The sequence below is a fragment of the Erinaceus europaeus genome, chromosome 16 (assembly GCF_950295315.1).
Source record: "Erinaceus europaeus chromosome 16, mEriEur2.1, whole genome shotgun sequence".
NCBI classification, from domain to species: domain Eukaryota; kingdom Metazoa; phylum Chordata; class Mammalia; order Eulipotyphla; family Erinaceidae; genus Erinaceus; species Erinaceus europaeus.
The window spans coordinates 59,249,184-59,266,231 of NC_080177.1; the positions used below are offsets into that span (position 1 = coordinate 59,249,184).

At 37.5% G+C, this 17,048-nt stretch overlaps 1 protein-coding gene across 15 annotated transcripts in view; it reads right to left on the bottom strand.

Moving 5' to 3' along the window:
• The window catches only part of NPAS3 (neuronal PAS domain protein 3), a 1,061,849-nt gene that overhangs the window by 532,210 nt on the left and 512,591 nt on the right, over positions 1-17,048 (bottom strand). For 9 of the 15 annotated variants that reach the window (XM_060175201.1, XM_060175197.1, XM_060175195.1 and 6 more), the window contains one exon: positions 10,859-10,935. In XM_060175201.1, the coding sequence (XP_060031184.1) occupies positions 10,859-10,935 (77 nt within the window). Of the gene's footprint in view, positions 1-10,858; positions 10,942-17,048 lie in introns of all 15 variants that reach the window. The other 6 variants (XM_060175199.1, XM_060175198.1, XM_060175204.1 and 3 more) reach the window with 1 other exon arrangement.

Here is a 17,048-nt window from a genome sequence, read left to right on the forward strand (position 1 = left end):
ATTGAAAGTAATAACTATCTTTTGGCTGTACTTTAATCTCAAACAATTCAGCCACACTCGGTATCTGAGAAAGAACTGGCGATGTGTTGCCATGCCCTGCGGGCAGCTGTCCCATCAGCATGCCCCTAAACAAGCCGCCCAGTTACAATGACGTGTTTTTGCTTCTTGCTGCCCCCCTCTACCTCTACTCTGATTTCTATCACCTATGACCAAACTAAGAGAAAGCATGTGTTCTAATGAAGGGAGGCTATACTAACTATTCCCACTGAGAGTCTCATGAACACCAAACTAGAAAGGCTATGAGTGTAGTATGTGAGGTAGGGAAACCCTGTAGCCTAAGTCTGAAGCCTTAGGAAACACTGGCTGGTGACCATTTCCCAAAATGGCTGATCTGATTACTTCCTATTGAATGTCAGGTGCAGCCCTCAGAGCCAAAACTCACAATGTTCCAGGCACTGTGGATAGTAGCCCATCTAAAATTCATTCTGCAAGATGAGAATAGCTACCACCTCCAGTTTGTATGGGAGGGAAACTGAGGCTGAGTGGGTTTACATAAACTGTCCAAGTCTAATTCACTAAGGGCAGGAATTAAGATTCAATAGAACCGATTCAAAAGTCATCAGTCTATGTGACACTGAACTGTTAGTCCGTTTTGTTATTTTTGTCTTCTCCATCCAGAGGGGCAGAGCTGACAGGCAAAACCATGACTCATCTTTGCATTTTCTCCTGTCTCTAATACAAATTAATAGTTTACTCAGTACATATTTAATGGATAGAGGCTCTGTATTTTGAGACGTATCTTATCACCCGAAGTCCTGGTTTCCAGAAATAATTTTTTGACTAGAAAAATCCCTATTTACCATTACCTTCAGTCACACTTCAAAACTTAAAGAGTCTGTCTCCACTATAAGTTCTGTCAGATCCTTAGCCTTTCCTCAGTTATGCCTCTCACACAGCTTCTAAGCAAACAATGACATGTGAATCTGTAGCATCAAATATATGCAACTCAAAGTTAGTAAGATACATGGAGACCCTGAGGAAGAATGTTTTCCCTTCTGCTCTTGCTGTGGCAAGGTACCCTTTCTGGTATGACAGATGATGAATTTTGAGCAACATGCATAAAGAGTATTATATGTGCCTCCTAGTGTCTCTACATAATTTATAGTTGCTGGTGATTGCTATTATAAACTTTCTGGTTTTTCTAGACTTTTTTATGTCAAGTCACTTTTAAATTTGTGATTAGTAGTCATTTACAAGATTGGAAGATTACAGGGTATCGTTCTACACCGCACCCACCGCCAAATGGCTGTGCCTTCAACTCTCTCTCCTACCACCTAAGTTCTCACAAAGTTTTAGAGACAGCTTGTTTGCTGGATTGTCTTTTTGAGGGATCTACATCAAATCATACCAAATAGGAATATTCTACTTTCGGATAGTGGGGGGTGGAGGGGGATCTGTAATAGTTTATACTTCTCACTAAAAGTGATATTCAGAGGCAATGTAGTATCATCAAATAATGGTTTTAGCTATCAATTGTTGTGTACTTCAGTTTTTCTTTTTAATTTAAGTTTTTAGGACAGAGCTTCTGATAAAATACTCTTGAATGCATGCAATAAACAATGAGACAGATCTTGACAAACCATATAAAGATTCTCCAAAGAAACCAATTTTGTAAGTATGAAATATTTATCAAGAAGGAAAATACATGTGAGGTCAGAATGACTCCTGTTTATCAAAACCCAGCAAGTCAGGTGACAAATACAGGTGGGAGAATGCACTAACTCTCACAATATCACTTTACCAAATTAGATAAGGAATGTGTCACATCTCTTGTATAAACGTCACTTCAAAAGATGATTCCCCCATACACATATTTCAATTTAAACCCAAGGCCATTACTAACAGAAGTTCTGTATTAACTTTAACATGAAAAACATTTTCCTAAATGTCAATCCTGATATCTTACTTGAAGTCAGGATGTCAGAAGTGAATAGAGGACTTAAGAAATTCTTGTTTTTCTTTTCTTTCTTTTAAAATAAAAATACTGCAAACCTTACTCCAATTGTTTAACAGCTCAATTGATAAGGTGTGTTCCCTTTTTTTTGTTCAAGAAAATTTTAAAGCAACTAATTTAAATATGCAAAATTATCTTGAGTTGTTCATACGTGAACTTAAAAGCCGTGCAACACAGGAAAATTAAGTAATTATGCCTCCAAGTTATTTACTGCAATTAAGCTCATTTATCATATGCAAATTAGTGCAAACTGGTCTCATTAGTTACTAAATTACTCAATATGAGCTGAACAATGTAGCACTCCAGTTTGTAATGAAAAATCCCTGTAGAGGCAAGCAGTATCAATTAAGCTAATTTGCATATGCAAATATATTCACCAACTTTCTCTTTTTCTATATTTAGTTTAACATTTTCTTACCATTCTGGATCATAGGGAGACCATAGGGTCACTCACTCCTCTGTCCTATCTAGAAGAATTAAATCTGAAAGCCTCTATTGAATCTGAAATTATTTTATATCTTTTCAACACTGATACCCAACAGGATTTGCCAACCAGTGTCATCATGAGTTAGAAGATATAACTTCCCTAGAGACAATCATTTATTTCATAAGTTCCAATACAAGAATAAAGGCAGGTAACCTTCCAATTTAGTAATATAGAAAATATACTTATGTTCATCACTCTCATCCACAGAAATCTTCAAAGAACACTACCAGCAAAAGTAAGACAATGTTGCCATGGCTAGATGGAAACTTTTTCCATTTTTGTCACTATTGGGGTTTCACTTTTCCAGATAGAACGATAGAGACAGAGATAAATACACCACAGCACTGAAGCTTACCTCAGTGTGGTGGATGCTGGGATAGAACCACCCATGACACAGCAAGCACATTACTCAAGTGAGTGAAATCTTGCTAGATCTAGGAAGCACTTTCATAGCAGTAATTTGCATGCTTGCTATCAGCTTTTGTGTTGTTTTAAGTATTACTCACTTTCCTATGTCAAAATGTTTAAACTGTATTAGTATCTTGCTGAATAAAATTAAAGAGAAAGGGTACTAATTACAACAGATTTGATATTTCCCATGCCCACCCCCCACTCTGATGTTATATAAATGGTTTCTTTTGCCTATTTATCAAGTTGATTTTCACTAAAGAACATTTTTTTTTTTTTTGCTTCCAGGGTTATAGCTGGGGCTCCGTGCCTGCACTATGAATCCACTGCTCCTGGAGGCCATTTTTTCCCATTTTGTTGTTGTCTTTGTTGTTATTGGTGCCGTTGATGTTGTTGTTGGATAGGACAGAGAGAAATCAAGAGAGGAGAGGAGACAGAGAGGGAGAGAGAAAGACAGACACCTGCAGACCTGCTTCATGGTTCATCCCCCCTGCAGGTGGGGAGCTGGGGGCTTGAACCGAGATCCTTACACCAGCCCTTGCGCTTTGCACCATGAATGCTTAACCTGTTGCACTACCATCTGACCCCTTAAAGAACATTTTTATCCTTCTATAACTAACTGGACCTCAGAGGCTGGAGCAGAACCCTAGCTAGGACCTGAATAATAAAGATATAGCATATCATAAATACATTGTTGATTTCCTTGTCACAGAAATCAGATGTTTAAAAATACTTCTGGTAGAGAACATATATGCTTTCATTTGTCTAACAATAATTATGCTGGGCCATACTAGTGTGTGGATGCACTTAACCAATCTTCAACATGTGGTAGAGGGTACTGTCATGTTCAAGCATGAGGTGTCTACCAGAACTGCATATGCAAGTGATGCACTGGTCCTCTAGCTCTCACTCCTTAGCAAATAAATATTAACAATCACTGGAAACCACAGAGATTCCAAATGTAAATCCTGATCTGATTTCCTTCTAAATCTCAATCATAACAGCTTCTTTGAAACTTAAGTTCTTCTTTTACTAGAGGCAAGATTCCACACTCTATTCACTTAGTTTAAGGTATTGAAATAAAATAAAACCATAGTTGAAAGCTCACATTTCAATGAAATCTATGGTATCGTCCACTTGACCCATACAAATCAATGACTACTTTGCCTATCAGTCAGAAAATAGTGATGTTCGAAAGCCTATCTTCTCTGCCATTTAAAGGAAAACATACTTTAGTGAAGCTGTTAGTCTAAGGCAACGGCCATATCTACATTTGTGACTCCTACAAGAGTTGTTCTACTGATAAATGATCCTTGCAAAAACAATTTCTAAGTTATGATGGGGAAGACAGGCAGTCATGCAATCACTCCGCCAGTCTTTTCAAATCCACTTCCGGTTAGAGAACCTCAGGTAATACAGACTTTCTTAAAAAAAACACACACACAAAAAAAAAACTATTTGTGTGTGTGTGGGGTGTGTGTGTGTGTGTGTGTGTGTGTGTGTGTGTGTGTGTGTGTGTGTACCAGAGCATCTCTGGGATCAGCCTTGGTACCTCATGCACGAAAGTCTGCCATTTAGATGTTACAAGCTTATAATGGTTTTGGAAGCTCTGTCCATAGGGTTCTCTTTCACATTGGAGCTTGAATGCTTTTAAGAGCTATGCCAAAATTCCTTAATGCCAGAAATAATGAGGAGTCCAATGACACAGACAGGTTTATGTAATATAACTGACACAAAATGTCAGGCTTTAGCCATTCTTTTCATTAGCACATTTCCCATGTAATGTTCTTTAACCACATGCAATAGTTATGTTATTATTAGTGCTGCACCATTTATGCAGTATACATAGCTATGATTCACCATGTGTGCTAACAATGAATACAAACAAAAAATCTTCCTCACACAAGGCTTGATCTGATTGTTTGCTTTCACACCTGCAAGGTGAGTAAGGTAGCATTACTATGGAGTATGCGAAAACAATATTGCAATTTTAAGTAACTATAACATAAGCATTATTTACAGAAAGAAAAAAAAACTTAAGCCCTTCTGCTAAGGACATGCAAATAATTAAAGCATGCTGCTTGAAAATCTGGCACCTAGGGGAAAGTCATTCTACTAGCAAATTTTATAAATTAGGAAAGTAATATTTGTTATCATTTAGTGATTCATTAACTTTGAGAAAGTAAGATGGAAACATTCCAGCTGACCCTTAAATTGGTAAAGTAAAAGTAAACATGACTTACATTATTCTTTGGTATTAATGAAATAATAAGTGAATACAGGAGCACCTTAAGAGAGCATTTATGTTATTTTATTTTAGTTTTACCACAGCACTGCTCAGCTCTGGCTAATGGTGGTGCAGGGGATTGAACCTGGGACTTTGGAGCTTCAGGCAGGAGAGTCTGTTCCCATAACCATTATGCTATCTAACCACTGCCCCAAGAGAGCATTTAAAGCAGAAGCCAAAATAGTGCTTGTTTGTGTGTACTGTATCCATGAAAGATGGTATATACTGACCAAAAGTTCTTAGGTATTTAAAAAATATTTATTTATTTATTTATTTATTTCCTTTTGTTGCCCTTGTTTTTTAATTGTTTTAGTTATTGATGTCGCCGTTGTTGGATAGGACAGCGTGAAGTGGAGAGAGGAGGGGAAGACAGAGAGGGAGAGAGAAAGATAGACCCTGCAGGTGAGGAGCCGGGGTCTTGAACCGGGATCCTTACACTGGTCCTTGCGCTTCGCACATGCGCTTAACCCACTGCAGAGATTTTTTTTTTTTTTTTTTTTTTTTTTTTTACTTAACCTGTCACAAACTGAAAACACCAAATCTTGCCCTTTTATCCTTTGGCTCATTTTTTTAATAAAAGCTTAAGAAGAATAAATTAAGCTAAAATGCCTGGAATCGGGTTCATGATATATACTTTGCAGTCCTGTATAAAACAGACATGGCCAGAATCCAAAACAGATATGGCCAGAATCCCTCATGTTTCCTCTCTATCTCTGTTCTGAAATTCATGCCTGAAACAGATTCAGGTTCAGTGGGGCTATACATACTCTCTTATCCTATGGTTTTTGTCAGTGTTTCCTTTTTATAAATAAAAATTATAAAAAAATTAAATTGGATTTTTTTAAAAAAAAACCTTCAGGAGCTGGTGAAGCTACCTTGTAAATGATGTAAATGGTGTCAGAGAATTGCTCAGTACACAGCCTAGATGATGGTGTACTTTCATACCAACAGACACATACAGTGGATCATTAAATGGGGAAATAACTTAGCAACAGTAGGATTTTATATTGAGTAAACTGTCTTTAAGTTTACTTTGACTCTCACTAAGTAGAAAAAAAGTCAAAGTTTAAAGATCCACTAAACTTTGTAATGCTATGAAGATCACACACACACACACACACACACACACACACACACACACACACACACACACGCTGTATTCCGTAGCACGAGCAGATCAAAGTTAAGATCATTTGAATCCTATCTCCAACACACACACACATTTCTTAACACCAAAAGGTTCTTTCTTTATCATACCCTTCCATGACACTGGGAATAGTGGAACAGGGAAGCAAGACACATATTGAAAAGTCACTGGTAATTCCTATATTCTCACCCTAGTATTCAGACTCCTCCTCTGCTTTCCATTCAAATTCCATCAGTTACCTGACACATTTCATTCTAAATACAGATTCTTTCTTTTCATTATCATTTCACTCTATTCTAAAGTGTCATTATTGTTTTCTGGGAAGCATTATAATCTAGTTAGTATCATAGGCTCAACTCTCATTTCACTAGGCATGTGAACTTGAGTAAATTATTTTAGGTTTCCTTTTTGATATTTAGCATATTTTACTTATATTTATTTTGGATAGAGACAGAGAAAAGTTGAAAGGGAAGGGGGAGACCCATTGGGAGAGGGAGAGAGAGACACCTGCAACACTGCTTATGAATCTTTCCTACTATGGGTAGATTCAGAGGCTTGAACTCAGATCCTTATACACTATAATGTGTGCTGACCCAGGTGTGCCACCACCATGCCCCTATTTTAGTTTTTTTATGGCTTATTTTATTCAATTTTAATGTGTGCCCAGTCACAGTGCCTATACCATAGGTATTTATCATAAGTACTGAGTAATAATAAATGATAATTTAGTATAATGCAATCTATTAACACACAGATGAAACTCAATACATTAAAAAACAACTCAGGGGTCAGGTTGTGGTATACCTGGTTGAGTTCACACATTACCACGTATGAGATTCAAGCTCCCAGATCCTATGTGCAGGGTAGGGTGTTTTATCAGTGGAGAAGCAGGGTTGCAGGGATCTTTCTTTCTCCCTCTCTGACTCCCCTTTTCTTCTCAATTTCTCATTGTTACTATGAAGCAAGAAATAAGTTTTTTTTAAATCAATTTAAAAATAAATTCAGATTAGGTTCTTCCTAATTAATTAATTCATATAAATATATACACACACATACATACACGCCTCCCTAGATATTTGCATTGGTGATGCAAATTATAATCAAAATATTCAATGGCAGGGAAATGGCTAAATAAATTATTACCCATTCATACTATAGGATAACATCTAGCCATTAATAATGAGGGTTTGTCTTTTCTCAGTACAAACATGACCACAAGATAATGATTTTTAAAAAGCTAATAGCCAAAAAATATCTATTTATCCAATGTCTGACTCTCCATGAATCTCAGACATAGAACATACCTGCATACTATTAAAACTAAAACTTTATTTCCCTTTAAGTCCTCATTCCCCACCATTCCTTTATAGTTATTTACTTTCTATCATTCCTTAGGTTTGCCTCTTGTATTTAAAGCTTTATTTTAGTTACTTCAATTAGTAAAACCTGTATCTTCATTATTATATTAGTTATCCTTAACTGCCTCACTCTTACTCACATTCCTTTCACAGTAAAATGAAATTCTGTGGTTTCCTCTTACTCTTCTGTCTATTCCTCTGATTTTTTCCCTCTATCTTAAGTTATGACATATATTGCACCTGCCTATCTCCCACCCTCTTCTCTCTTTGCTTCATATTAATTCTAAACATACACAACCTACTGATAGACTTGAACTAATACTAGTTATTGAGGACTATCAAACCAGTCCTATTTTCTGTCCTAGACTTAATCTTATTCTAGATATTAGAATCCATATTCTATATGCTTACTTTTTTAAATCAAACTATTAAGGTAATAGTACTTTCAATAATTTGCAGGTGAGAGTATCATCAGTTAGTTATTAATCTTGAAAAATGTTAAGATTTCATTAATTTCTGCCATCATCATTTATTTACAGCTAGTCCATGATCATGTTCCTGTGCTCCCATAGCTGCTTTGTATGTATTTAGAAAGCCTCAATCTTGGAGAAGTTCTTCCTTTCAACTCCGGGATTACTGTAATAATCATTTCCTAATGCTCCTTTCATACCACCTTTTGACAATTCAGTTGTCCTAGGCACTATATTTTAATAATAAATGTAGATACAAAACAAACCCTTATCTTTTCACTCTATTTTTTTTAGTATTTATTTATTTATTTTCCCTTTTGTTGCCCTTGTTGTTTTTTATTGTTGTAGTAGTTATTGTTGTTGTTATTGATATTGTCGTTGTTAGACAGGACAGAGAGAAATGGAGAGAGGAGGGGAAGACAGAGAGGGAGGAGAGAAAGACAGACACCTTGCAGACCTGCTTCACCGCTTGTGAAGCGACTCCCCTGCAGGTGGGAAGTTGGGGGTTCGAACCAGGATCATTGTACCAGTCTTTGTGCTTAACCTGCTGCTCTACCGGCCAACTCCCCTTTTCACTCTCTTATGTAAAAGCCTTCCCTTTGGGGTCATCACTGGTTGCAGAACCTTGGGTTATCTCTGATTGAATCACAACATGGTTCTTATCCTGTAACTTCCCCATCTACATCTCACATGCCCTGCCTCCAAACCCCAGCACCAGGACATATAACCATCAAATCAAATATTTTACCAGTCTTGGAATAAGATCAGTATTACTTTCACACATGCTTTTATATTTGACGAGCACTTAGATTACAATATCCTCCCATTCACTTTAATGGATTTACTTCTATTAATGTGCAGACAACATTAATAAGTCTTCTTTGATGCTTTGCTGCAAATTTAGAGCCTTGCTAAGTTATAGTCCATTGTCTTTAACTAGTGTGAGGTTTCTCATTTATAAACCTACAGGTTAATCTTTTCTCAAAGGACTACAAGAGCTAGCTAAGAGTAACAGCCATATATATATGACTTATAACAAACTCTGTGCTTTTAGCAAAAAATTGATTTCTTTTTTGTAGAAGATGACAAATAGTGAAGTTAGTAAGCCATTAACCCCACCCCACCCCAGCCACACCCCAGGTCCCACAAAATAAAAAAAAGAATATATGAAGGACCTCTACTCCATAGTCATTAAATAAAGTCAGATATTTCAGAACCTTAAGTTTAAAAAAATGAATTGTGATAACTCACACCTAAGAAACATTAGCATTAATCCAAAATGGTAAAAAAAAAAAAAAAAAAAAAAACCATATCCCAGGATGTTACTCTGATGATTCTAATTTAGAAAGTCTCAGAAGAGGGCCAGGAATGCATTTTATAAGCAAATATTTTGAGTGGGTCTAAAGCTGCCAGTCAAGAAGTCAAGTCACTTCTGGGAACTACTGCAGTTTGAACATGGAGAATCTGATGGTAACAATCAGTATATTCAAAATTAATTTGCTAGATTTAATACCACTTTTGAACCTATATAGAAAATGAAAATAGCATAAATGCAATTTTTTAAAAACTCTGAATGAACAATATTTTGGAGTTTGCCTTTACTTTTTCTCTGAAGATGAAGAAAAACCAGAACCATCTTTGCCAAGTAAATTTTCTAAATACTGTAAACATGTCTAGTTTTATAATAGCATAATAAAATACGTCATATAATTTTTTAAATGTTTTTGGTCAGGGCAATTTTTATCCTATAAGCAAAAACAATGTGGAATGATTATGGGTGTCTTGAATTGATGACACAGTTGTAAGAAAAAAAAATCTCAAGAAGAGATGCTGAGTTTGGAATGAATTTTCCCTAGGAGCATATGACTGTAGTTCTTATTTTTTTAAATAAATTTTATTTATTATTGGATAGAGACAGAGAGAAATTGAGAAGGGAGAGAGAGATAGGAAAAGAGACCAAAAGAGACCTTCAGCCCTGTTTCACCTCTCAAGAAGTCTCCCTTGCAGGTGGGGATCATGGGCTTGAACCATGGTCCCTGTGCACTGTAATGTATGCACTTAACCAGGTGTGCTACCACCTGGTCCCTATGACTGTAGTTCGACTTTAGTAACCTCAACATTTATTCATCACAAAACTGACAAGATAAATTATTGAGTTATTTCTCTCATTTTACTGAAACATAGACTTTAAAGTTTCATCTTGAGAAGATCTGTAACTTGAGAAGGCAAACATTAAAGTTGGACGAACTTATGAATACAAACTAAAGCTGAGAACTGCAATCTGGACACACATACAACTGTCACATGACTTTCACAACAAAATTTTGCTCCTCCAGAAACAACATAGAACTCCAAATACACACACATATAGCCACTTACAAATGCAGCACGCACACACAATCATTCTGGGAACAGCCAGCTACTATACATTGCGCATCAACTAAACAGTGCAATTCATCTCAATTAGCACAGCACAAATAATACTTGCCCTCCCTTTCTCATTAATATTCTCTCAAGGGATGGCTTTCTAAAAAGAAAAAAGAATAAATCCATAAGAATTTTAGAATTCCAAAGTAAACTAACAATTATCCATATGCATAGTGAACACAGAAAGCAATCAAATAAAAGACCAAACGCACGGTTCTGTCTCAGTGATAAATAAACATCTTCTTTTCTCTTATATGTACCTGTAAAATGTGACTTCCCAAATGTGCTTCAAATACTTCAATGGCCAATGCACTGGGGCTTCTCCTTCGTTGTGCACCTATAACTTAAAAGAAAGGAAAGAAAAAAAGAAAAGAAAAGGAGAAAAATTTAGTTGGGGTTCTGATTCACGCCTCAGATTAATTTCTTTCTAATTGCATCACTACCTAGTTACTATCAACATCACAGTGGTCCAGAAGAAACAACACATCCTAGTGTTAGCTTTGGTTCTGAGTTGTCTGAATACAACTAGAACCTAGACTGACTTTTCAATTCAGATCATCATCTTCCATAAATATATATTTAAAAAAGCCACATGTTTTTTCACTTATATAACATTTAAAATTTTAATCCAAAAAATTGGATTTTTTTCCCTATGCCTCAATGAGACAAACAATAATTTATTCCTTTAAATCAAATAAGGTATGCTTCCTTAAAACTTTGGTACTAACGATTTTGAAGAATACAAACACTTTTTCCTCTATAACACACCCCAACCTGCCCCCAAGAAACCCAGACTTTTTATCTCCTCTAGACAAGAAATAAAAAAGCAAATAAGGATGATTTTTGGGTACTGGTGCAATAACTTCATTGTAAGTTAATAAGCACAAATGTCAGATAAAAGATTTTCATTAATGACTATTTGCATTAGTGTTAAGTGTCTCAGGATGGTTAGATTTCGTATTGACTGAACATTCACATACAACCATCCACAGAGCACAGAAGAAATTCAGGTGGACTCAAACCCAGCACTTAACTCACCAAGTCATTCTCATTTGGTTATTTCTGTTCTACTTATTTATGACCACTCTTTCTCTTGCTGACATACTCCACATGTGCTGTCTACAGGTACCTGCATGCAAGAAATCCCTAGGTCCCTGACAAATTAAGTTCAATATATGTTATTTGTAGGATATCAATCAGAGGACCCTTTTCTTATTTTTTTTTCTTTGCATGAGGTCACAATTCACTTACAAATTGTATGGGGGAAGCAACTTCATAAGCATGATAAAAAGATCTGTCCGCTGATATACAAAGGACAATATTCGGATTTATTTTTCATATTTACCAAAGGCAAGTTCCCTGTTTCCCTCCTTCCTTTCTTTTCAGCATTTAATTAGACCTCTGCTCCCTTAAATTTATACACTATGAACTGAAAATAAAATAGCCCTCCACCCTTTTTTCCTTCTAAAATGTTTCAGCTAGTTGACAAGAAAATTTCAGCAAAATGCTTCTGGTATAGTCTGCTTCGTTTCAGTTCCGAAGGCAGTCAGTTGGATTTATAGCTTAGTAGGGATTATAATATCAATGCACTTATGATCATTGTGCTGTGCCGAAGAAGGCAGTTTACCCCCGCAATTGGAAGTTAGTGTCTGCAAGGCACTTTGAAAATAGCATAAGTGTTAAATATCATTATTACTGACAGGAGGAAACAAAAAGGGCAGTTTCATTTTTCAATGGGAAATTTTATAAAATATAATTGAAGAGTGATTATTATCAAAGAATATTCCAGCTGGAAGGAATCTCAGAGATTTCCATCCCAACTTTATGTCTTTCAGAGGCAAAACACACAGTTAACAATCTTAAAATAGAAAAACTAGTTTTCTAGCCTAAGATTAATCTTTACTATAAGCACAGACATAGAATTTTTTTTTAAATATCCAGACATACATAAGACAGTACTGCTGTATGTGTGTGCGTGCAAGCTCACACACACTTTTGATTAATTTCCTATTCTAACATGCACATTACTCCCTTCAAAACTCCTTTGGCATTTTTGATAATGCAGCTGTCTTGCTGAATACTGTTTTCAGTTTCTAGAGTGTTAATTGCACATTATGGTAGCTTAGTGTGAATGATCCCACATGAATAAAATCTGCAGACTTTTTTTTTTTTAAGATTGTTGCAAGGGGGGGCAATGGGAGAGAAATGGGGGATTGTTGAAAGACTTCAAAAGTGTCCACTCTGCTTTTGAGGCAGTAATTAAGATTTGATAATGTTGCTCCATATTAATAGTTCATAATTTGGGAGCATTTCAGGACTTCCAGTCACAAAGTTTAAAATCAACCATTGCACCTCAGAATGAAGTGGTTATATAGTAAGTAAAAGTATAGAAGTAACATACAATCAGGTGAGATAGCATAGGGGTTATGCAAAAAGTCTTTCATGCATGAGATTGTGATGTCCCAGGTGCAATCCTTTGTACCACCATAAGCCAGAGATAAGCAATGCTCTGGTTAAAAATGGGAGTTAATGTGGAGAGCAGTCTGGAAAACTCTCACAAGGCTAGACATGGACCTTCCGTATGATCCAGTAATTCTTCTCCTGGGGTTATACCCCAAGGACTCCATAACACCCAACCAAAAAGAGGTGTGTATTCCTATGTTCATAGCAGCACAATTCATAATAGCTAAAACCTGGAAGCAACCCAGGTGCCCAACAATAGATGAGTGGCTGAGAAAGCTGTGGTATATATACACAATGGAATACTATGCAGCTATCAAGAACAATGAACCCACCTTCTCTGACCCATCTTGGACAGAGCTAGAAGGAATTATGTTAAGTGAGCTAAGTCAGAAAGATAAGATGAGTAGGGAATGATCCCACTCATCAACAGAAGTTGAGAAAGAAGATCTGAAAGGGAAACTAAAAGCAGGATCTGACTAACTTGAAAGTAGGGCACCAAAGTAAAAACCCTGTGGTGAGGGGTAGACATGCGGCTTCCTGGGCCAGTGGGGGGTGGGGGTGGGTGGGTGGGATGGAACACAGTCTTTTGGTGGTGGGAATGCTATTTATGTACACTAATAGTAATGTGTAGTCATATAAATCACTAGTTAATTAATATGAGAGGGGGGAAATTAATTGTATGTCTCGAAGTTTTTAAAACACAGACTGAGTCTTCTTAATATATAGGCTGTGTATTTGATATGCGGACTCTCTCAAAAGCCTTAGACCAAGTAGATCAGAGGCAACCAGAGGCACAGCTATTTACAAGATACTGGGTACTATACAGCAAAGCCTAACAAAAGGACTTTTCAAAGTTAACCCAATTACCAAATAATGTAATGATAACATTAACTATCCATTGTCTTTTGGAACCCTAAGACAGCAGGAACCTCACATCTCCACTATAGTGCCTATATTTCTCCCAGTCCTGGAACCTTTGGATAGGGCCCACTTTCCCGTATGCCTCTCCCAATCCATATCAAATAATATTGCATCTGCCGATCGCAACCTAATCAACACAACGATTGCCACCTCAACATGCTTCACTTCAGACTGTGTCCAGAGACTTCAGGTGTAGAATGACAACCCTTCAGCTTCATTACTCGGGTGAGACCTTTCTTTTCATAGCATTCTCTAATTCCATCCCAGGTGGATCACTTTCTAACGAAGTCCCAAAACCTAGATATACACCAGGGTCTGTGAGAGAGAGCATATGTTCACACGTATCCATAAACAAGTGCAAAATAAATACCTGAAAGCAGAAGTACACTAGAGTTTGCAGTGAGTATCCCCCCCCCCCAACACTTCCTCTCCACTATTCCAAGCTTTGGGTCCATGATTGCTCAACAATTTGTTTGGCTTTGTATGTTAACTCTCTTTTCAGCCACCAGGTTCCAGATGCCATCAGGATGCCGGCCAGGCTTCCCTGGACTGAAGACCCCACCAATGTGTCCTGGAGCTCTGCTTCCCCAGAGACCCACACTACTAGGGAAAGAGAGAGGCAGACTGGGAGTATGGACCAACCAGTCAACATCCATGTTCAGCAGGCAAGCAATTACAGAAGCCCGACTTTCCACCTTCTGCAACCCACAACGACCCTGGGTCCATGCTCCCAGAGGTATGGAGAATGGGAAAGCTATCAGGGGAGGGGATGGGATATGGAGATTGGGTGGTGGGAACTGTGTGGAGTTGTACCCTATGGTTTTGTTAATTTATCCCTTCTTAAATAAATTTTAAAAAAAGAACAAAAACCAATAACAAAAAAAAAATGGGAGTTAAAGGGAGTTGGGCAGTAGCGCAGTGGGTTAAGCGCACATGGTGCAAAGCACAAGGACCAGCCTAAGGATGGATCACTGTTCGAGCCCCTGGCTCCCCACCTGCAGGGGCGTCCCTTCACAAGTGGTGAAGCAGGTCTGCCGGTGTCTTATCTTTCTCTACCCCTCTGTCTTCCCCTCCTCTCTCCATTTCTTTCTGTCCTATCCAACAATGACGACATCAATAACAACAATAATAACTACAACTATAAAAACAAGAGCAACAAAAAGGAAATAAATAGTTTTAAATGTATTTAAAAAACGAAACAAACTAACTAATTTTGGAGGACACTATACAAAATTGTCTACAAAGAAGTGGATTAAGAGGGGAGTAAGAGCAACAAATAGCAAATTACAAGTGATCCTAAAATATCACAGGGAATTCAAGTATTTACTTACTAGAGGGCCCATAAAGTATATTCCACTAGCATCTGACAGCTGAGCTACCTTCTAGAGCAGGGATGGGGAAGAGTCAGCTCATGGCCAATATATGGCCCATGAAATCATTTTGATAGCAACGTAAGTGCTAGTTTTAAATTCATGACTGTGTATGGCCTGCGAACGTTGCTATAACTATCCATACGGCACATGGACAAAAGATGGTTCCCTATTCCTGTTTTAGAAGTATGGAAAGAGCTGACTGCAGTGGGGAGTTGCAGGGGTTATGTAGGTCAGGTCTGACTTTTCCTGCTGCTTCCTCATTTAGGGCTTTAACTTCTCTTTAATAAGCAAATGCAGATATTTAGGACTTCTGTTACAAAGTAATAAACAATCAATAGATTAAGGATCCTACATGTCTTAAAATCATATTACTTGTGGTCTGGGGCAGTAGTGTACTGGATAAAGTATCAGACTTTCAAGCAGGAGCTCAAGGGTCTAATCCCCAGCAGCTCGTGTACCGGAGTGATGTCTGGTTCTTTCTCTCTCCTATCTCTCTCATACATAAATTAATTAAAATATCGTAAAGTGTATTACTCTAAAGATCCCACAGGTCGGGGCTGGGTGGTGGCACACCTGGTTAAGCGCATGTATTACAATGCGCAAGGACCCGGGTTTGAGCCCCCGGTCCCCCACCTGCAGGGGGAAATCTTTGTGAGTGGTGAAGCAGTGCTGCAGGTGTCTCTCTGTCCCTCTCCCTCTTTCTCACCCCCTTACCTCTTGATTTCTGGCTGTCTCTATCCAATAAATAAAGATAATAAAAAAATACAAAAAAAAGAGATCCCACAGGTCTTGCATTCATAAGTTTCTCTTTATTTCTTTCTCTCTTTCATTCTTCACTTCTTCCTATATTTTTCCTTTTCTTATTTTATCTTTATCTTTTCTTTTTTTCCTGTTGCCCTCGTTTTTATCATTGTTTTGGTTATTATTATTATTGTTATTGATGTTATTGTTGCCAGATATAACAGAGAGAAATGGAGGAAGAAGGGGAAGACAGAGACGGGGAGAGAAAGATGCGGTGAAGCAGGTCTGCAGGTGTCTATTTTTCTCTCCCCCTCTTTGTCTTCTTCTCCTTCCCCTTTTTCCTTCTTCTTTCTTCTTCCTTCTTCCTCCTTCCTCCTTCCTCCTTCTCCTTCTTCTTCTTTTATGAGAAAGACACAGAAAGTAGAAGAGAGAGGCCAGAGCACTGCTCAGCTCTGGCTTATGGTGGTGCTGGAGAGTGGACCTGCTACCTCAGAACCTTAGACATGAAAAGTCGTTTGCATAACCATTTTGCTATCTCCCCAGCTCCTTGAGTCTTTTCTACAAGGTTATTCTCCTCTGTTCCTCAATCCCCTGGAAATCTGAGTATGCATCTCACTACAAGCTAGCATGATACACAAGTAACTTCTAAGTGGTTCCATGCTATTCTATGCAATGACATTTTTATGACACTGAAGCTTCTCTTGATTTATATGTTTTGTACTTACTCAGGTGATACAGGGCTGTAATGACAGTTCCTAATTTTATAACCAACATCAATATGTTAAACAGCAGATCATTATGTCTCTGGATAGAACCCCAGGTTGAACTCCAGCATTGCTGGTAAGTGAGTAGATGTTAAATAGGAATTTCTTGCCTAGTACCTTTTCTTCTATCGTATTTGGCTTTTTGAGAAATAAAACGAGCTGATAATTTGGGGACCGTACAGATGGAG